The sequence below is a fragment of the Micropterus dolomieu genome, linkage group LG01 (assembly GCF_021292245.1).
Source record: "Micropterus dolomieu isolate WLL.071019.BEF.003 ecotype Adirondacks linkage group LG01, ASM2129224v1, whole genome shotgun sequence".
Lineage (NCBI taxonomy): Eukaryota > Metazoa > Chordata > Actinopteri > Centrarchiformes > Centrarchidae > Micropterus > Micropterus dolomieu.
In genome coordinates, this window is record NC_060150.1 from 15,058,522 (window position 1) to 15,081,597 (window position 23,076).

The 23,076-nt window shown below is 44.6% G+C and overlaps 1 protein-coding gene across 1 annotated transcript in view; it reads left to right on the forward strand.

Moving 5' to 3' along the window:
* The first annotated feature begins 736 nt into the window (after positions 1-736).
* The window catches only part of klf7a (Kruppel-like factor 7a), a 43,248-nt gene continuing 20,908 nt past the window's right edge, over positions 737-23,076 (forward strand). The window contains exons 1-2 of the mRNA XM_046063548.1: positions 737-1,013; positions 20,687-21,308. Of these exons, the coding sequence (XP_045919504.1) occupies positions 912-1,013; positions 20,687-21,308 (724 nt within the window). The 5' untranslated portion in view covers positions 737-911. The remainder of the gene's footprint in view (positions 1,014-20,686; positions 21,309-23,076) is intronic.

Genomic DNA, 23,076 nt, shown 5'->3' on the forward strand with positions numbered 1-23,076 from the left:
TCAATGTGAGCCTCTTGTTACCACTTTATTTTAAATAACTTGTGAGGAAGTCTCTAATGGATTATTTTGCCACTATGACATTAAAAATATATAATAAACACACTTAATCTTTATTATGGACAGTGTACACACACTATTTAATAATACAGTCTCCACAAGAACACTGCAACAGCATAATGGTGATATTACAGGAGAGTGTGATAAGTTTACTATACACTCATTATTAAAGGATATTGTTAGTCCCAGTACAGGAATATATTTTTTCTGCAGTATAATGCCTCATCCTGTATATCCATTATAATTAAATATTTACACTGTGGAACAATATAGCAGCCTATTAATACTGTTTACAGCTCGTGTTTGTGAGCACATGATGTTTACACCATGGCTTCTCCTCTCAGACTAGCCTTTTAGACCTTCTTCCAAATCTAATATACCCATCCATAAATAGCTCACCTATCGAGCCCATATTTGGCGTGAGTGACGTGGCACCGGAGCCAATGCCGCCCGCTGAATCTGCATGACCCCGCCTCTTCACGCTCCGCCGCCTCCCAAATAAGCCCTCAAACGCCCATTCGCCTTAAATGGACAAACTGGGGAGTTAATTGACAAACTAAACAACGCCCATTCGTTTACTAAGCCACTCCCCTCCCTTGGCTGCCTATCAGTGTAGAGTTTGGCAACACGGATACGCATGGAACCTCCATCTCCTCCAGTCTGTTTTACGCACCGAGACCGATAATGCGCGCAGGTGCAGGGACCCTAATCGCCACATTTCCAGCTGCTACACTGAACATTTAACCTCCTCTTATGGACTAATATGAAAGAAGTGGATGTAGAGGTCTGACACAGCCAAGAAAGAAGGCATATTTCTTGTGGATCATTCTTGTTTTCCATCACCGAGCGTCAGCATGGATGTCTTGGCAAACCACAGTATCTTTCAGGAACTCCAGCTCGTTCACGACACCGGCTACTTCTCTGCCATGCCTTCGCTGGAGGAAAACTGGCAGCAGGTATGTCTCAACTTTCAATTTATAGCCGGTGTGCATCATCTCCACTACAGAGCTTTAACCATACAGTCGGCTCGCTGATGGGTTCACATGCGCTCGAGATGCAGGCGTCAACTTTTCCCCAAAGCCTGGATATGTGTAGTTCAGGGGGAAATGAGATGATCAGATGCTTTATATCACTCATATATCTGACCATTTTCAGAAAGATGGCAACATGGATAAGATGCGAAGGCACGCCGGCGCGTAATAAAGCTGTCAAATGCGATTTGGGAAGATGAAGATCCAGATCTCATAATAGGGACTGAATTGGTCGTGAATAATACATCTGCATCCCTCAGATTACTTAGTTGTGAACCCCCTCCCTGCATGGAGAGAAGTCCCCTCTCTTATTCATAATAGATTTCCTAACATGTCTGGCTTTGTACCATCTTTGCAGGGAAAGGACAACTGTCATCTGCATGTTCGCTTGAACAGCCCCCCCCACACACACACACACACGCACACTCCCTCCATCCAAGTTCAGTGGATAAATAGGGGGAGGTAAGCACGGGGATCCACGCGGCCACATGGTGATAGATGCGTGGGGAGACGCACCGGCACATTACATGGCCATTACTGCTCTTATATTCCTCACACAGTACATCACACATGTATTTTCTCTCAATATCAGCCCAAATCTTCTTAGTATAATGTGTATTATATGCGCTTGTGTGTGTGTCTAGGCTATCAATTGTTCCATGGACATTTGAACATTTAAAAATGTTAATCGTGGGCAACTTGTCTTTTATCATTATTTTGGTGTAAAACTGCTTAATACCTGTACTTTTTGAATAATCACGCAGAGCTTCTCAGTCTAATCTCCAATTTGTTCTTCCACAATCTCAATTTAGTTGCACCTTTCATGCATAATAGCACAATCTTTTACTAAACAACCCTTCATTTTCCATATCTCGAGTCCAAATAAGGGCCGTGCTGCCTTCGGCCCACCTGCACTGCTGCTGCTGCTGCTGGTGATGATGCTTTCCATGCTGCACTTGACTGACCGGGCAAAAAAAAAATCATTGCATGGACATTTGATGCCGATATTGTTCGCGCAATAGGAGATTCAGCTTTTCCCCACTTCTCTGCTCCATGTGTAGGGGGGGGAGAGAGAGAGAAGGAGAGAGAGAAACCAGTGCGTGACCGCGGATCCATTCGTTGTGGCCAAGCAGCCTAATTGGCATCCTACTGTTAGCCACAGACGCATCTTTTCATAACAAGTCTCCAACTCCCTGCCTTCACTGTCAGTGGATTTTAAATTGCAAGGGCCTACGTTTACCATATGCAGTGAATGTCTCTCCCCATTTCTCACTCACAGCCTGCGTATCAAAATCAATACCTAATGCAAATGGGCAAATGGAAGAGAGAGTGAACCGCATGCCCCATGCAGGCAAAATGCTGGGAAATGCTCTTATCTGTGGAGACTGGAAATGTCAGTTTTCTTTGACTGTCTGCAGCTTAATCTCCCTAAGACAACGTCCATTTTTGAACTGAAGAAAATCATAATGAAGTTTAACAGCCAGTGTGTCTTAAATGTAGAGGATCTAGATCAGATATCTGCTCCCATTGAGCAGTGGCATAGTGTGTATTCTGCTATTATTTTTGTAAGAGAAAATGCCACTGTGGGTTGTCTGATTTTAGAGATACTCTTCTATTGACCTTCGGTATGAGATGAACTGATCGACTTTTCAGAAATGAAATGGCACAGGTTTCTCTTCTGATAGTATCACCGGAGATGTAAGCTGGAGCTCTTCTTACCTTTAGCCACTATTGCCACTTAGAAAGTGCAGATTTCATTTCATTTCATAGCATAAAGACACTTTTTTCCCATGATCCTGATTCAAAATAGGACCATGATTAAAGGTATCACTACAAAGTGGTAAATGTGACATTCATGCAGTTTACAAACACTTTTTCTACCAATGTGCAGGCTTTTACTCAAAGCATTTGGAATCTTGTATCCCATTACGAATCATGGAGTGAATATCAAAGTTGTTTTGGAAAACAACCCCTTAGTCGGGATAAGAAGATTGCATTGTGTCAGTGGAGCTCAAGGATTATGACTTGCCCCACACTTTGAAACGCACTCTCCCCACGCAGCACAGAGATGTTCTTGGCAAAGCGATCCTTGTGTTCATTGTGGCAACGTGAAGATGCCTCCGAGCCCTCCTGAATACATGAATTATGAGTTGTGGCTCGCCTTAAAAGCTCTGTCTCCAGCAGAGACCCGCAGTTTGAGCAATCCCCTCTGTATTCCAGGCACAATTTAGAATTTGATGCTTTTATGGGGTCTGATGGTGAGATAGGAGGCCGTTGTTGTCGGCCCCTAAATGGCTCCCTGAGATGCGGTGGCAAGAATGATGACTGTGTCCCCTGTTGGTGTCTGTGAGGCATGATTCAGGCAGTTATAGGGGGATGGGGAGCAGAAAAGGAGGAAAGTGTTTCAGAGGTCTACATTGGAGGCTGCTATTTGTTCCATTATTGAACCAAATAGTGCCAAACTAAACTGCGCTGTCTTGCTTCCAAATCCCAGTACAGTTGGTTGTTCAGAGTTGGAACAAACAGCAGGCCTGAGCTGGATTTGGAACAAGCAGAGCTGGTCATAACTCACTCATTATACGTTATTTTGCATCTTTCTACTAAAAAGAAATTGCTTGTTATCTTGGCTGCACTCACCAGTGCTTGTTATGCTCGTTTGGAAACCGGCATTTGCTCCCATCAAGCCTCATTTGGCTTTACTGTCAAACATTTATCAGCATCTTCGGAGCATTCAGGTTCTAACATATAAAATACCAAACATCTGGATTGCAATTTCAGGCTCATATGATAGATTTTCCTTCCGCCTTCAGGCTCCACTCATGACGTCCCCTCTTCCACGGCATTTGACCCTGATGGATAGGTTGTAACACGACACCACAAATGGCTGTCTGTCATTGACCCCAGGACACACGCCATACACTCCAACACATATATTATCCCTGAGGGGTTCAACACACACACACAGTAGACACACAGAGTGCCTGATGCCTACCCAAGCGAACTGTCTGTATGTTGCTGCATGGTGCATTAAGGGCTTCTATATGTGGATGTGGACAGATTGCACATAGCTTCAGTGCTTCTAAATGTGGCAGGAGCAGCAGAGCGCTCCGACGCGACCTCCATATGCAAGCCCATGTGCTCAGATGCATCCACTTACATCCCCTTCTTGCTCGCGACTTGATAACACGCACATTTCCCAGGCAGCAGCGGCCGCAGCAGAAGCTCTGTCTCAGAGGGGGAGCCGAGCATAGAGGTGTAGAAAGTTGCCGAGCACGCACATTCTCCCCGCTGCAGGGTTTTGCATTTCACAGTCCGGTGGGCTTGAACCCCCCCAGGAGCGACAAACACATGCAGAAAGATAGTCAGAAGAAGAAGAAGAGGGGACAGAAGCATGGTCCTGAGGAACAGGAAGAAGATGTAGGGATGCAGATAAATTATTTTGTATTTTGGCTGAGGCCATTAAGGAAAAAGTGGCCCTTTACTGGCCTGTTAAAGCTCTGGTCAGGGCTGGGGAGATACCGCGGCGCAGTGACCCCTCTGATTCTCTAAAGAGATCATGATGAGGATAGAGAGAAATAAAGAGAAGGAGGAAGAAGAAGCGGCAAAAGAGAATCTGCAGCAAGACTTTTAATATCCATATGCATCCATACGCTGCCGTGTGCATGTCTGCGTACGTGCACGCCGGTGCGTATGTGTCTCAGTATGTTATGTAATCCTCAGTAGGCCACAGCTGCTTTCTCACACACAGCAGGCATGCTGGGGAGTGCAGCCAACTGGCCCCCTCTTTCCTGTCTCCGTCTTCCTCCATCCTCTCTTTCCCCCCTTGTTCTTTTCCTGCGTTCCTCTTATAGAATTAGCACAGTATGGATTTTTGATCTCTGCAGGGCTGTTGTGTAAGCTCAAGTTTTCCCCACGCTGTACACCCCTCAGTTCTGTTGCAACACAGTGGCTGCCAGGTAATGCATGTTCGCCCAAGTCAGTTTGCTTTGCAGAGCACCAGCAACGAGAATCGTGTATTTCCTGTCCAGGTAGGACAGGACCTTTTACTCGCTGCTATTTAACATAATTTTATGCAAATTGAAATTAAATCAATCCTGTAACAGGGACAGTTCAGTAGGAGGAGGAAGGACAAACTGGGACTTAATCTTATTTGTCTCGAAAGAGCTCCTAGTAGTGTCTTCGTTCCACGCCTGTGGCTTTATTAAAATGTCACATCAACTGCAAGTATGAGAGGTGAATTCCTGAAATCAAATCTGGACACTCTCCAAAGAAAAATTTTGTTAATTGCCTTTTAGTTTAACTGACATCTGCTACAGTTTGCACATGGCCTCCCAAAATGTGATGGAAGGTTCTCTACCCCCAACGACACAGCGTTGATGTTCCTATTTTATTAATGTAATACACCAATAGTCTTTTATAGCTGCAGCTAATTTACAGACATCTTCAAAGTGTCCCGACGAGCCCGTGCTACCTCATGACGCTCAGATGTTGGATATGAAATTGATTTCACACAGCGTTGTTTGGCTCGCCTCTAACCCGATAGCAGTCAGAAGATCTTGAAGATGGATGCTACATAGAATCTGGCCCGTGACGCACCGAGGCATGAAAGGAAGCCTTTGTGCGCCGGTGCACAATGCAGCACCTCCGCTGGACGGTTCTAAGTGTTTTCAGCCACAAGGTTATCACTCATTGCCTCGATTCTAAGAAAAGATGCGTGTCTGTTGACGGGGCGGAGAAGCAGGATAACAGGTTTGTTTGTCTGTGTACATGCAGGCCCATAGTTTTGTCATTCTACCTTAAGTTTTATTGGATATTCTCTTTTCTGTGTGTGCACACATCGCACATCGTCACAGGTGCACAGGTTTGTGTGTCTGTGTACATTGTGTAATGAGATGTGCGAGCGACCCCCTGACCCAGTAACATCCATTCTGCCATAAGAGCGCTTAGTGAACTCTGCCACCTCTGTCTCATCACTCAGACAGCTGAGAGGCGATTGCCAGTGATAGTTGCCTGCTACTGCTTTATGGGCGTTGATGAAAAGGTCGGAAGCGCTGATGAAAGAGGGGACGGTGGAGGAAGTATTCATTTGTCTGACGCTCTGGTGACTGGCCCGTCAGAGATAGAGGGAGAGGGGTGAGAGGCAGAGGAGGTAGAAGAAATAAAAAGGCAGCGAGGGGGGGGCGGCGGCGGTGGGGGGTGGTGGTGGTGAGAGGGAGCATGGTGAACAAGCACATCTTTATGTATGGCTTTCGTCTGCAAAATGCTCTGCCACCCCAGGTTTGATTAACAGTGAGAAGAGGAGCCAGTCATTTTTTTTGCCTCACACCAGCACACATGGCTTGGCAATGACTTTCACATCATTTGAGGCGAAATCGGGAAGCCGTTACAGCACCTTACAGTGATCCGACATGCTTCGCTGCTGCCATCCGGCTTGGCAACCGCAGGGGGAAGAGAAGGAAGAGAAGTCTCAGGCACTCGTTTTAATGCCTTGGAATTTCTCTCTCTCTCTCTCTCTCTCTCTCTCATGACTCTCTTGCTCTGTTTCTCTTTGACAAATTCTGAGAAGACGAAGTCACAGCTGCCTTGTTTGATTTGCCCTGCTCTAACCCCTATTTAAAGTCAGACTCCCTGCGAAAAAGTTGAACTCCGGAGAGTTATGCAATCAAAATGTGGCACAATGCTGAATAAAGGCTTACTTACACAGAGCGTGTCACATGTAAACAGCTAGAAGCTGCTGGTGGAATTGCTGCACCAAAACTATGGTAAAGTAACACACATTTATGACGGCCCCTCGACTTTTTCAATAAGGCTTCACGACAAGATGATGGTTAATCAGTCTGAAAAGGTGATCAGCAACTCAAATATCAGCTGTACCTGTCAGTGGACAGGAGAGACCCATTGTCAGAGTGCTGGGAGTAGATGAATCTAGTCATAAAATCCACACATACCTAGATGTGGCAAACAAACGCCTTTTTGACTTTTCATCATGCAAATACTAGACTTACAGGAATAGTTCAACATTTTGGGAAAGACAATTATTCCCTTTCCTGTCAAGAGTTAGATGAGACAATCAATACCACTCTCATATGTGTGCATTAAACATTGAGAGACTGGAAGCAGGGGGAAACAACTAGCTCGACTCTGTCCAAAGGTAATCAAATCCACCTAACGGCAACTCTAAATTACACTTAGTGACACATTATCTTGTTTGTTTAATCAGCCCGCTGCAGTGATTTTTGGAGTCTGGTCTTCCCTGTGATCTTCCAACAAAACGAATATAGACTCCAGGTAGTCACCGTGCCGGGCCAAGACACAGTATTTGTGTGAATGTGTAAGAATCTATTAGTGAGAACATGTGTTCTGATTTTACCGCTAGCTGGGTCTGAAGTATCCTTACAGTCTCGTAGAGGTAAACAACAAGGTGATTCATCGTTGTTGCTAATTTTGCAATGTAGCTGCTGGCACGTTTGACATTGCTTGTTGTCTCATCAGAAGGAAACCTAACCTCACGTGTGTGAAATTTAAATGACATGTAAAATAATTGGCATCAATCACTCTATGCAAAAGTAGGTAAAGGCTTCAAGTGATAACCGGTTGCCTTGGTTACGTCCTCCCTATTTTCCTATTTGGACCACAATGTGTTTGATCTCCCAGGCTGCTCACATATTTGGAAATCCATTGGGTGCACTGTGTCCAGGCATTTTATAGCCATCGCTGGCTGTGACATACCAAGCGTTGCATCCCATTGTACTGTCTACCTGTTGCTAGGCAGCCTTGGCAAGCGGGAAGACAAGCTTCGGCCTATTTGTTTGTTTAGCTGTCAGTCTGGGAGGCTAATCCCACCCCGAGGGACTTGTAGCCATCCAGAAACCAGAGATCCAGCCATGTGGACCATCTCTCTCCAAAGATGGAGCGAGAGAAAGGGGGATGAAGAGATGGAAGGTGGAGAGAGACAAGGACAATTTGCCCTGAGTAAACACCTCTCCTTGTTGTTGTCATCCGAAGCCAGTCACGGCCTAAGCTCTTGGTGGTGACAGCTGCAAGAACGCACCGCGCTCTGAAACCGGTTGGATAGTTTATAAAGCGGGACAGTCATTAGTGAAGATCACAGCTGAGTCGCCAATGCTGGCCTTGTGGACTTTTTAGGAGTGTGTGTTTTTGGGACGTGGGGTTGAGGTTCCTGTCAAGGTGTCACAGAGTCCAGTAAAGAATCCACAATGCCAGGCTTTGAGGAAGGATGTGCATAACTTTTAGCTGTATTACGGAAGTGACAGCAAGTTTGTGTGACTCTGTAAATGTCTATGCAGTCACGTGTGTGTGCGTTTTGCATACCAGCCTCAACACTCAGCTGCACTTGTCCAACATGCAAAGCCAGTGGTGTTTTCCACATGGTATGACTTGCTGCTGCAGACCTGTCCACCTAATTGGCCAGTATGTCAGGACCTTTCTCCTCAATCCATCCATCTAGCTTTCTTCCTCATCAGATTCCTCATCTTGTTTTCTTCTTTCATCACTCCTCCCTACCTTCATCTCTCTGTATTTCTGTCGCCTCACTATATTTTTTTCAATCTTTTGGCATCATCACTATGATTTAGTTTACTTTTCCCTGTTTTTCATTTATTTACATGCTGGTTGATACAATGTCCTATGAAGGGCAAAACTCTACCATATCCCTTGAACTGATGGAATATTACTTGGTACGTTTTAGTGTGTTTGAGTTTGTGGTACTTTGAAGAAGCACACATTTATTTAGGAATATACACAATATGTGCCCACTATTGCCCAATATTTAAGGCATTAAAACTAGATTGTCAAACAGGACAAGTCCACAAAATAAGGTCATAAAGCAGGACCCACTTTAGTTGATATTGTATTTTAATTGTGCCAATTCCTAGACAAAATTTGTAATTAATCAAATTTCCAAACAGTTTAAATCTGAGCTTTGTAGGCGCCTTCAAGGTCTCCTGCAGTTGCTCCATTTGCCTATTTGGAAATCCATCTTGGATAGAATAAATTGGAAGAATTATGCATTTACTATGAGATCAAGCTTTGATCTTAATCTCATAGTAAATATATTTGAAACCAGTGGTGAGGACTCAGATAGGGTGTTTTCCATTGTCAGCAGCTGATGTTAAATTCACTGGAAGATTAAACTGGGTCCCACATTACCCTAAAGACACTGGTGTCTTCAGCCAACTGGGTACGTCATGTAGTTTCAGTCATTCCAAGGCCCTGCAGGGCTAAGTTGTCTGAATAAGATACAACTTGTATCCTCAAAACCAGGCAGATTCATCTTGAATTGGGATTAGCCAATATGTCAAAGCCTGAAAGCACAATTTTTCACTAAGAAAAATATTATTTTGACATGCAGACGTGGAATAGAAAATGGCTGTATAAGTGTCATAGTTAAGAGATTTTGCACCCTGCTTAACTCTTCGAACGGCCTGGGAAGTGCCCTTCTGTGATTTAATGAGACCTGTGGGAAGAGCCATTCATCAGCCTGACAGCATACCTCTGTTTCCCATTGTGCTGTTCTGGTATGTGAGGAGAGCAGTGTGTGTTTTAGCCTTAATGATGGGCTGGCAACCCTTTGATTAGATGAATCTCCTGGTGCTAATTAAGATTTGGGCTGCCAAAAGACATCTGTGTTTATGCCTTCCTCCCTTTCTCTTTCCCTGTATGTACACTACTTGTATGTGCATGTGTGTGAGAACAGTTCACAGGATGTGTTTTACAGTGGTGATTGGTTGATAAGTTGGTCCAAATTGGGAGGTTTGGTCGTATCTTGGCGGCTGACGTAAATGCAGGGCTGCGGGCAAAGACAATGGGCCACTTCAAACAACTCTAGAATATCAAAAAAATAACTCAATATCTTGTTTTTGTTCCTGAAAAGGGAATTCCTTTCTCTTATCAAGTTATTTTTGTCTATAATTCAATCCTAAAAAGAAGAAATTGATGTTAAAACAAACAAAAATCAAACAAATCTTCCAGTAAAGTATGAATATTTTAACTTGTTTCCCATATAACCCAATTTGTTCAGTTGTGTAAAAATTTGTGTCTGTGTAAAAGAAGAAAGAACATGACAGGCTGCTATAATAAAATCAAGACAGTTTAACCAGGATTCTTAGAAAATATGTGAAACAAGTTGATTTGCAGTGGAAATAAGTTAAAATATTATTAATAAAAAGACTTTAAGAACTCATTGACAGACAAAAATGTCTCGATAGGGAGATTTTTACATTGACACATAATGAATATATTATAATTTGTATTATTTTGCTTGTGTGTGTTGTCATTCTTCAGATTCAGCTAAACATGCTCATCTAAATGTGTGGGAATGTGGCTGCGTCATCTCAACGTTTTAACAAAATAAGGAACAAATGATTTTCATTTACCATAACATATCCCACTAAGATAATCAGCATCTATTCATATATTTCTCTGTGATGTCCACATATTAAGTGAAATGCATTATATTATTCAATGCTACGTCAATAAAAACTTCCACCTGGGGATCTGTGATACAAGTCTTAGCAAATACCAGTTTGTGATTTAAAAACATTTAAGAAGCCCTGCTGCAGATGTTTTCCCCATCTTTTAACTAAACTGATCTTGTCACATAAATGTTTCACTACCCAATTCCCCCTTGCATATTTTAAGGGAAGAGAATTTGATAACTTATGCTAACACGAATGAAGGCTTCCCTGTCCTCCCCCTAACACTCCCGTCCTCAAATCACTCCCCGCTTGTGTGGCTAGACAGCACATCCTCCTACTCACTAGTTTATTGCTATGTGTTATTCAGTCTTTTGCCCCAGATATTATTTCATTGTAAAATGATGCCAATTAGTAAAGCCAGTCGCCGGTGGCTATGGTCTGGCTTCTTCGTCGTTCCGGCGGGGAAAGTTATTTGGGTCGGCAGCTATTTTCAGCCTGTGATGTTGCCAGGAATACTTTAGGGAGCAGCCACTGTTTTATAAGAGAGCACATCAATAATTTTCATTGGTGTATGTGTGTGTGTATGTGTGTATAAGAAAGCGTGAGAGAGAGAGAGAGAGAGATCTTCACAGACTGAGTTTATTGGGTTTATGTGTGTGTGTTTATGCTTGTGTGTGCATCAAGAGAAAAGCGTCTGTTTTCTCAGAGCAGGTGGTGTGTGTGTGTGTGTGTGTCTTCAATCACACAAACGCATGCGCTTACATTTCACTGTAACTGTCATAAACTATCGATAATTTTAAAACCTGTTAATTTCACAGCCTTTTGAGCTTTGATCCCAGATTTTAACGCAACCCTCATTCTAGGCTTTAACCTTTGCCCTGTAATCGCCAGCTTTTTTAAACGGAGCACTCTGCTTGTGTGACAGCAGTCAAAGCACACACACAGAGCTAAAAAAGGCAAAGCCAACGAGTTCCTAACACCTTTCTTAGTGCATCTAACCGCTCTCCGCTGAGCAGCCGTACATTGTCAGGATGAAATTGGGGTGAAAAGTCCTTGCACTCCGCTTGCACTTCCCGCTGAAAAGCCAGCCGCTCGGCACAGAGGGGTGAACAGGTTCAGCCTGCTACGCTGCCTCCACCCATCCTCGTCCAACCTAGACTCACATACACTCTCTCTCTCTCTCTCTCTACCCTATCTCTTAGAGGCGAGCCTGCAGCAGCAACGGTGGCAAGGAGACGTCTTTCAATATTTTAAGCAGCTTGGGCTAATCTTTGTCGCTCAGGTTTGTTTTGAAAGCATCGCCGTGGGAATAAAGACGGAACGACAGTGCCCCACCTCCTGTTTGCACGGTCTCGGGTACACATAAAGTCGCCGGGATATACATAGTCTTGCGTAACTGCACAGATTCCACAAATACACACTCCAACTCGTCTGTGACCCTGAGCTAATCCACCTTGGCCTTGCAAGACTGTGCCACTGACCTGCATTTGCTGCTCATGCTTGTTTTCAAGCCATTTGCTCGCAACACGCACACACTCCCACCCTTAGCTTCTTAGTGAAGTTTCAGTGTTGTAATGAGTGACAGAGGCTGAATCTGAATCTTTGGCCCTTACAAACATCCTGAGGTGTTACACAAGAACACCACACCACAGCAAAAGCAGAGTAAAGGCGACTGGCTAAAAACAGAGGTGGCTTCTTATTCAGCCGTTGAGAAGCATGTAAGAATGAACCATTCTGTCTCTTATCAGTGTGGGCACTGCGCCACAGTTGCACTTCACGGTTTGTGGACGTGATTGGGGTACCGAGCGTCCCTTTCTGACTGGCACTGTACGAGGAGGAAGCAGAGTTTTTCCGCTTCACTGTTCCATTTATCTCTCCCCTCTCTCCTCTCCACTCTGTTATTTTCGGCCCTCCTCCCCTCTCTCTCTTTCTCTTTCAGTGCTCGCCGCTCTTTTGTTTCTCTGTGCCTTTTGCAGCCAAGGCCCCATTCTCTTGCCCCGTCATTGTGTGCGGTAATGAAGATTAGCCAGACTGCCGCACACAATGGGGTCCCCACATCCGGAGCACAGACTCCCCAAATCCTGCTGCAAGCTGCTAAAACCACTGTTGTCGCCGACCCCCTCTATATCCATGCACCCACATGCACACATGTTGTGGTTCCATTCACACACACATCCACACAGAAACATGTCCACTGTGCACTCTGCACTCTGCCGTGTTGAAAGCAAATGGCTGAAATGTCTCCTGATTAGATTAGGATGGTTTTGACAGCTGAGAGGGAGCGCTTTGCGACTCATATGCCGATAAACAGCAGCTCACCCAAATCCAGTTAAAGAGAGACAGAGTTCCCCTCCCCAGCGAGTGCAACACGGCTCCAGTCGTGGGGATTATACCCCACAATCTCCCCCCATTCTCCATGCCCTGCTATTCTCCTTTCGCTCCAATCTCATCCTCCTCTCCATCATTCATCTTCTTCAGTCTCGACATGCTTCTTCTTTTCTCTTCTCACATCTCCTCTTCTCTTCTCTTCCCTTCTCTTCTCTATCCTATTTCACCCTCACCTCTCCTACCCTCGACTTAATACCAGAACAAAGACAATTTCCACACTTTGTCACAAGCTATTTAGATGGAGCAGCAGAGGTCTTTATACGCGGTGCACTTGTTGTATCCTGAGCCTAAGACCTCTTAATAATGTCTGTATCACTCTCAAGGTCGGCAGATCTTCACCTGTTCAATCTGTTTACTTGTCAAGTTTAGAGGATACATGTGTAGCTTTGTCTGCGTGTGAAAGATGGATTATCCAAACACAACAGTTTTTTATAATTGTACAAAAAATACCGTAGCACATGTGTGTACTTGGAACACAAATAATCATATGTCAACAAGTTAACCAGTTAGAAATAGGTAATAGACATTCAGATTTTTGCACTTTAAGGGCTTCTCATCCATGTTGGCAAAATGTGTGGACAGCTACAGAGTGGACCTTGTGGTGATTATCTCACTGGTGTCATATTGTACAACGAGTACACCAATGCTCCAGCATTTCTTTAAACATCTCATTTCGCAAAGGAGTCCTTCACATTGCCCTCCATGTTGTGTTATGTGAAGACAGGTCCCTAGTGTCGGGAATGATGTGGATGTGTGCTTTCTGTTGTGTCTGCTCAGAGAGAGCAATGGGAAATGTCTTTCTGCTCCATTAAGCAGAGGTCACCAGGTTTTTGCGCTCTGAGTGCTCCATCATTGTTGCTTCCCCCGCTAGATGAAAGGTGCTTTGAAGATTCCCCATCACACACAAACACCCATCCACACATGTCACGTAAACCTCCAGTATCTGAGGGGCTTAGCAGGGAGATGTCTCAAAATGAGCACAACTGAGCCCGCACTATTCTGCAAAGAAACGATCGCACGTTCACTTGCCGCGTCCGAGAGCAATGTGCTAAAGGCTGAACGCTGAATTAAAATGACAGCTTTAAATCCTAAAATGCAAATATGAGCATTAAGACCAACAAAACAAAATAGAATTTGCTGCCTGAGTACAGTTCCAAGTGTCTATTAGCGCACCCATCCAAACAAAAATTGACTGTGTGTAAAGGAGATGTCAGGTTTACAACCAAATGTGCATTATTCCTTCAAACTCCGTCAGCAAATCGTGATTTAACAACTCGAGGTGTCTGTTATCAGCTTGAAGCCCGCACTGTGTAAAACTGCCTCAAGGTGCTGCGTTGCCAGGCTTTGACGGAAGGGCCTTGATTATTACTGTGAGGCTAATGTCGTCTGATAAGGCTGTGTGTGTAATTAAGCTGTTTCCGTTGTGTGTTATCTGAAGCTAGGTGAGGCTCGGCTGCCTGAAGAGATGGAGCTGTTAGTCAGTGAGGGGGGAGGGCTCCTGTCTCCTCTCTGTGGCTTTTCAAGCTTCATATCTTTCCTTCTCTTTCTTTTTCCTCCTCTAAGCTGCAAAGTTTTTTTTTTTGCTTACGCATCTGTAAGTGGGAAGATGCTGTGGGTTCATCCTTCACCCCTTTCACTTTACCCACACTTTTCTGTCCTAATCTGAAACGTGATTCTTTGCATAGCTGGTACAGAGGCCTGTTCCTTCATCTTTCACCTGGCGGTCTCTTCCTTCTTCTCTCAGAGATGGCAGATAAATTAACTCTGTCTCTGCCCCCTAGCTCTTTCTCGTTGTGTCTCTTCTCCCTCCGTCTCTCCTTTGCTTCATTGCTTCAGAGCCCGTTGGGGCATCGGGAGCTCTGACATCCCCCCTGGCCTAACACCCCTGTCGCTCTCTCCATTGAGAATAGCAGGGTGAAGCGAGGGCACTCTGCTATTCAGATCAGTGTCGAGGAAAATGAAGCGTTATCTCCCCACCCTTCCCTCAGCCTGATCCCGTAGGCAGGTTCCCCTACTCAACTGGGATCCACCGATGATGCCATGCTGCTCTCCAAGGAGTCTGTCTGAAATCTGGGGGCCGGAGCTCTTAGTGAGTGAGTGCACGGGTAGGAGAAAAAACCCTGAAGGGCAGCTTAGAGGGGAGGGAGTGCTTTTTGGAGATTTTTTGTGTGTGTACGGGTGGGGGTGGGGGGTTGCTTTGTAAGTATTGCTCAGTGAAGCTATAGATTACCGTCTCTGTCAGCTGCGACAGCCACCGCTGATGAGCTCCTGCACGGTATCATTTCGTATCGATTAGGCACTGCGACGCAAACACACAAAGGCTGTTGGCGAGATGGCCTGTGCCTAGGGCCACTGGTCATTTAGCTGTCACTTCAAAGTGATGGCCTGGCCTGGCCACCAGATCAATTGGAGACATCGGCCCTATAACACACCACGGCAGGATAAGACATGTGCATAGACACCCTCACATACACGCACTTGCACATTGTGTGAAAGACTGCTCTCTGAATTAAGTGCCTGCCCAACTTTTCCTTCAATGAAAGTGCCAAGTGTGTTGCTGAATCACAAAGAGCAATAACAAAGACGGCTGTAAACAAAGTCAGTAAAGTATAACAGTGAGTCATAAAAATTAAATCAAAAGAATAAGAAAAAAATTATAACACAATTTGGTTCCCTGGTTCATCGCAGGCCAGATTTTCCTACTGATGTGACTGCTGTGCAGCCTTACCTGTAGGGTAAAACTGATTCATTTCTCAGAAGAGATTTTAATCAGAGCTGGTATTGCAGTGGTATTGTATTCACACCCTGTGAATCAAACCAAGGGCCTCTTATTTTCTGTGACCAATGACATTCCTTTAAATAAAAGCATGCGACAAGCAATAAACAGACTGTCAGTTGAATGTGAAGCAACAAAAGAAGAGGAGCAAAGCTGCGGCGAAGCCAATGTTAATTTGTCCATGACATGATTGTTACTCACTTTTAAAATGAGTAATCAAACCCCCTGCTAGAACCAAGTAATCAAAATGTCATGTCGGTGCTGAAAGGGGAATCTTTTTCCAATTTGGGGAGGAGGATGATGATGAAAATTTAAAAGCAGATCTATACAAACGCTGTTTTGCAGTGGTGAAAGCCTCAGAAGTGAAAGAATGCCACAAATGTATACACAAATGTCACATAAAAAAATACAATATGAGGAAGCTACAAGTATAAAAGAGACTAAGAACTAAACTCCATCTGCACCATTCTGGGAACAATATAAAGGATAGTTTTTTGGGAAATACACTTTTCTTGCAAAGATTTAAAAGACAAAAGCTGGAGCCAGCAGCTGGTTAGCTTAGCATAAAGACTGGAAAACATTTTTATTATTGTAGAGGATTCAATTATAAGCACACACACACACACACACAAAGATTTCGATATAATCCTGAATGATACAACCCTGCAAGGAAGGTGCTGCAGGGAATCATGGGTCATCTTTGAAAAGATGTGACAGCATCCCCCCAACCTCAGTGCATTTAACAATAGTGCTGCATCAACCCCCTCCAGCTCAGGGCCCCCTTATAGTCCTGCCCTTTTCAACCCTGCTAGCATCAGCTCTGAATATTATTCATAGCACCTTGTCTCTATCACGGCATCTTTAAAACTAAACACGGTTATCCTAAAATTAATGAGCCATATCCACCCCATTACATTTATCTATTTAGTGGTGTTTTGGGCCTTCCTTTAGGGCATTATGCATGCTCTTCTCTTCATATTTATAACCCAGGCTTTTTATTAGCGACGTGGTGGGGTGCTAACAGTTGGGAGGCAGCCTGTGCTTTGATGGTGATAGCAGGCGGCTTGGCGCAGGACAAATGTGACGGGGAGAGAGGATCAGCTGCCAGGCCAAGGGCCCCGTGGAAGAGGGGAGGAGAGGGTGAGGACTGCAGGAGAGAGAGAGAGAGAGAGAGAGAGAGAGAGAGAGAGAGAGAGAGATTTAACTTAAAAGTCAGAGAATGAAAAGCAGAAGTTAGTCACAGCTTTCAGCCTACTTGACTTTGTGAGAAGCTTGTCTTGTGATCTCCGAATATTTATGGATTTTTACTGGAGTAAAGCATAGGGAGTAAAGATTCAAGTGATTTAATCTAAGCTAAAAGAGACAGTGCAGTGACCGACCCTTAGCCCCAAACCTATTTGACACTTCTTGTAGCAGCTGTGTCTTGTGATTTTGCAATGTTTCCATTTTCAGATGTGTTTTTCTATCAGGCAGTTTCTCATTGTTAAAGTAAATAACTGTGCAATTAAGTGTTGCTGAACTCAACTCATCAACCGTTCTTGGAAATGATATTGGGTATGGCAAGAAAACTATAAAAAATGTCAACACAAGTTAAGAATTTAGTCAACTGTTTTGAGAATTGAGAAATCATTTCATTTATTATACTTATCAAGTTTTTTTGACAGTTTGATCATATCATAATGTGTAGCCCTATAATGACAATAGGTTTTGTTGCAAGAAAGCTAACAGATACAGCACAGCCAGCAGGGTCACACTGATCTTAATCTTATGGAGAAAGCCTCAGCACTGTACTTCACTGCTGCACTCAAACTTAAATCAGTTTCAACTTTGACTTCATTAGAAGCACACTTTCACTGCTCAACCAGATAACACATTACATAACCCAAAAGTGACCCTTGATGAACCTGAAGGCCTTTTCATGGAAGACAGGTGTAAATAATAATATTAATGATGACTTATTTGCATTTAGCTGCTTCAGTTTCAGGATCCTTACTTACTTACTTGTTAATGTTATTAGCAACACCTGTGCTTTTCTTACTATGACAAAATGCTTGCTGTGGAAAAGGCTAATTGATTCAAAATCGCTTTGCCTCTGCACTGTGCTTTGCTCACCCATTAAAATTGTGATTGTAGTGAACACAGAAAAGACAGATGTCTGTCTCGTTCCAAGGAGATGCTTGACAATGTGGAAGCTTGAATCTGGGTAGTCACTGCGCCACCAAAGCGATTTCCCCCTGTTTGGAGGTGCTGGTGGGGCTGCTGGAACAGCCATTGGATTGCCTCAGCTTATCCTAGCTCACACGAAGGAATCATCCCGAAAGCCTTTTAGGATATGGACCCTGGCTTTATGCAGAGCCAACTGATGTTGGCTCTCCAGATCGGCGTTTGTCCAAACAGAGCTGAAGTGGGCCACGAGCGCTCCTTTATCTTGGCTATTGTGCGATTCTTTTGGCTCTTCATTCCTTGCCTACACACACACTGACGCAAGTTGCACAATCACTTTAGGCCACAAGATCAGCACATAGATGTGTTTATGCATGTGCGTGGGTTTTCACACCAACACGCACGAGAGCCGCATAATTACACACAGCGCGGCATAATTATGCTACTCACACATAAACGTGCACTTGAAAAATGATGCGTGCGCGCACACGCAAACAAGCATAATTACATGCAGCCACATACAGTACATACACCCACTATACTCTACACTACACATACAGGAGTCGCTGATCAACTGCATGACCTTCTCTCTTACAATGTTAATGTCACCACCTGGGGGAGGAAGGTGGTGGTAGGGACGGGCCGTGGGGGGCTTCATGGACTAATCGGAGAAAAGGAGGAGAAAGACGGGTGGAAAGAAAGCGCTGCGCGATAAGCCTGTCGTACCTGCCACCCCCTCACACTCAGCCTCTTTCATCCTTCTTACCTTGTCAAACATTCCACTTTCTGTATGCACACATGTGTAAGTATGCATGTATGTACACACACACTGCACCTTACGCTGTGGGTCGTAACCTAACATTTAGTGTGCACGACCCCTTTTCTGTGTGTGTGCTTGTGTGGGGATGAGGCCTGTGGCTTGCCTGATGACAGGATCCTGTTATGCCAAATGTCACACTTCCAAAAAGGATTCACCCCCCACAGAGAAAATGAAGTCAACACCTTCTTTCGCTCTTACTCCCTCTTCTCTCTCCTCCCCTGCCTCCTTCACCTTGTCCCTCCATCACTCTCCTCCTCCTCCTTCTTCACCTTCCACTCAGCTCCCCTCTCACTTATCCATTTCTATCCTCTTTTCCGCTCCCTTGAACTATCGCTACCTCACACACAGACTCACCTTGGTTTGCAGTCCTAAGCATTTTGCTGAATAAAGTCCCCTTTAACTGGCTGGTTTTAGCGGATAATTAGTCCTCACCTTGGGAGAGAAGGAGACGACAATGAGAGAAAAAAGAGAAAAAAGGAGAGAGAAAGGGGTGATTTTTGGGGGGGAATCGATAGGGGGTGAGGCAGAAGGAGAAGGGTAATGGCGAAAATGATAGAGAAGGAGAGCAGTGAGGGGGGTGGGAGGGCAGGTGGAGGGGCTGAAAGATAGCACCGGCCGTGTTGTGAACAGAACAGGGTGTTTGTTTTTTTTAAATACCTCTACACCTCACAGGCCGCCGTATACCATTCCCTTTATCATGTCTCGACGCCTTCAATATTTAATTGTGTTCTGGAAGAAAGAATAAAGGAGGGGGGAAAAAAACTTCTCATTTATTTCACGATTCATTGGCCGCAGCCATCAAGGAAACAGAAGAGACCTCTCACATAATGCATGAAAGAAGTTATTTTTCAAAGCCATCTCAGGAAAAAATAAAAACATGTAGGCGTGCAGTAGAGGGAGGAAGCGCGGCGCATTACCTTCAGTTCTCACTGTAGATGTGGTCTCGAGCAGCTTTTTAATTTGAAGTCAGTATGCAAATACTGTCGACAGTCAAAAAACAACTCCAAATCCCTCTCTGTTCCTGGAAGGAGACAACTTCCCTTAGCAACAGACACCCTCCTCCAAAAAAGAAAAAAAGTGTGGTTTTATTTTTAGAAGGTGCAAACAAGGAAATGGAGGGGGGCGGGGGGGGGGTAAGATTGTAAATATCTGTGATGTGTTCAGTCTGTACAACCTTATTCCTGATAATGGAACTAGCGATTCTGTCTGTCAGTGCCTATTTACACACAAATGAAGTGGCGAGTAGCACGCGCCCAGTGGAGCTGCTAGCCTCCATCTCAGCTGTCAAAATGGGTTAGTGGCTACAAGCGAAACACAACGATCCCTGGGATCAAACTGGCACCATCCATTCAAACGTAATAGCTTCATCCGTGGACATGGAGCGTTCCTTTCCCTCACTGGCTCTCCTCTTAGAACCTTGCCAGCTTGTTGTAAAGTAATAGACTTCTCAGGATGCCAGTTCACACAAAACGGGGATGTAGCCTTTTATTTGCCCTCCACGGGGAGAGGTGTTTGGAGTAATAGGGATGAAGCAGACCATAACTACAGCTGAATAAATCTTCCTATCTTGGCTCAGTGGAAGCCGGAGCACACATGGCTTGTCAAAGCTCTATGAAAAGTTGTTTGATAGGAGTTCTATACAGTTTAGGACTTCTCCTCCCGCTATCCGCTCACCTCACTTTCGTTCCGCGCTACAGTGGTTACAATCAATCAGTGTGTAATCAGCCGTCTTGCTGGAGCTGCCAGGTAATCCTGGCTGTCTTGGTGGCTATCTGTGTGTGTGCGCGCATGTGACAGCTGGCAGAGCTGCTAAGTTCTGTCTGGGTGAGTGGATGGCACCATGCAGATTTTCTCTCCACAGTGTGTAAAAGCATATCGGATGATCTGATGGCTGTTGAAATTGTCAAGTGGGATTTGAGCATGAGGATGGGCATTTTCAGTGCAGATGCTTAAGTCCGTAAACTAACCTGAATGGATTATAAATAAAGTATTTTCTCCACTTTCTCTCTTGCAGACCTGCCTAGAATTGGAGCGTTATCTGCAGACAGAGCCCAAGCGTCTGTCAGAGCTCTTTGACCAAGACCTGGACGGTCTCCTAACTCCGGCCTACATGAAGGAGGATGGCGAGGAGGAGCTGACAGACGCCATTCTCCCCAGCCTGCCCAGCCTGCCTGAGCCCCCAAGCCCACCTCCCGTGATCATCTGCCCAGCACGAAAGAACTTTCCCTCCACCGTTGCAATGAAAAGAGACCTCAAAACCAAGGGGCTTGAAAATGTTGAAGGGATGGAAGGGGTCCACCAAGCACAGCTGAGTGCCGTCACCTCCCTGACGCCCCCATCGTCGCCAGAACTGGGCCGGCACCTTGTCAAACCCAACCAGACACTGACAGCCTCAGCTGATGGGACGCTTACCCTGAAGCTGATGGCCAGGAAGGTAGGGCTCAGCGCGGCCCGGCTGGTGGCCGCGCACGCATTCCCCGTCCGGATGAAGGACGAAGAGGAGGGGGCTGCATGTGTGATCGGTGTGGGGGAGCAACCAGAGAACAAGAAAAGGATCCACCGTTGTCAATTCAACGGCTGCAGGAAGGTGTACACCAAGAGCTCCCACCTTAAGGCCCATCAGAGGACACATACAGGTGAGAATTAGTCATAAGCCTAAAGAAGTTTGTAGATAGATTCTTTTTTGGATGTTGTTCTAGAAGTTATTGCACCATTACTGTAGGAAGAAGCAGTAATAGTAGCACTACGTAAGAGATGGGATATTGTTCACCTTATTGGGGTTTGCAACCACAATAAGAGTTTGTTCAGCAAATAAGTCGGACTCCCCTTTCAATTCTAATGTTTAAGTTTCCATGTTCAGCACAATGAAATGCACAAGCTTCTCTGCAGGTCCCCTTCAATGTACACAAGTCATTTAGCTTAAGTATTGGTTTCATATTATTATTTGGAATTGCCCACATAGCTCACATTTATATACATTCGTTTGTGTTAACGTATATGCTTGTAAATGGATACAAGGTTGCATAATCTCTACATACTTTCTGAATATGAGCATATTAGTTGAGGCACTTAGGCACTCAGATATATTTTCCGTATGTGACCCCTCCGAGACTTTCAGCAAGGCACCTCTGAGGACACCTCCCTTACCAGAGGTAGCCATTTCATACACCTGCTGGTAATAAAATTGATTGACACTCATTGTTGGTGACAGGTATAAAAGACTTAGTCCTGAAGCTTAATGACTCTTGCACACTGAAGAAGACATAGCCAGAATATCTGTTCTGATCATAGAAACTGAGAGAGCTTTCTATCAATTTGTGCTTCAGTTAGATGCGCTCAAGCTCTCTTTCTGGCTTTGGATGAGCACTTTGTTTTTTTCTTATACCAGTTTTCTTCTACGATGGGTGTTTCCTTGAAGTCTCAGCCACTCAAAGACATGTATACTATATGGGACAGTTTGTTTCTCGATAATACTTTTGGTCTGTGTTAGCATTTTTCTAGACATGTAAAATTTGGGCTGTTTTCAATGTGGACTGGTATCTATAGTCTATGTGAGCACTACATCCATTTAGTCAACCATCTCTCCAGCCAGTCAGATTTCTGAATTCCTCCATTACCTGACTTGAGATAATTGAGGAAAAAACACCTGCTTCACATTCTTGGAACAGATACAAAATGCAATGCAGAGATAAGAAATGTTCAACCCTGGAACAGGTTTAAAGCCTAGTCCCCTTGGTACCACATGGAAATATCACCATGTAAGGTAAAATTGTGATGATTTGATAAAACCCACTTCTCTTATCCCACTCTTTCTACCTAAATACTTCTCTGTGCCGAACCAGGACAGGTCCTCCTTGTCAAGGTTCTTCTCAAGAAGGAAGGGGGGAGGGTTCAGGAGCTATAACTCTCCCGCTCTTCCATCTCAATCCTAAACCACTCAGACCCCTGTCGGGGAGCTGTCCTCTGTCTGAGTAACTGCACAGTGATGGATGGATTGACCTGGATAGGCCGCTATTTCCCCGTTTATTTCAGGCCCTCCTGTCCTCTATGCGTTCTATAAGTCTAGGTCAGTGGTTCTCAATTTTGATTTTGCTAGGGTGCTAAAATGATCATTTCAAGACTAGGAAAATGGTTTCAAGTATAATGGTGTATAATGTTAGGAGGCAGCTCATGAAGGATACCACCTCATTCCACTAATTAAGGGAAAGGGAAAAAATATTTTTTTTGTTTTGGTGTCTGTGTTTGCCATTTTAATTATCAGGGTAAGGGTTCAGCACCCTTTGCCTTCAGGTCTCGTTCACACCAAAGACAGGTTGGGAAAGGGAGAACAATGTGCTTTGAATTCTGGTGGAAATAAGTGGGCTGCAATGGCTGAAAATGTAGGTCTCTACCCCCCACCCCACA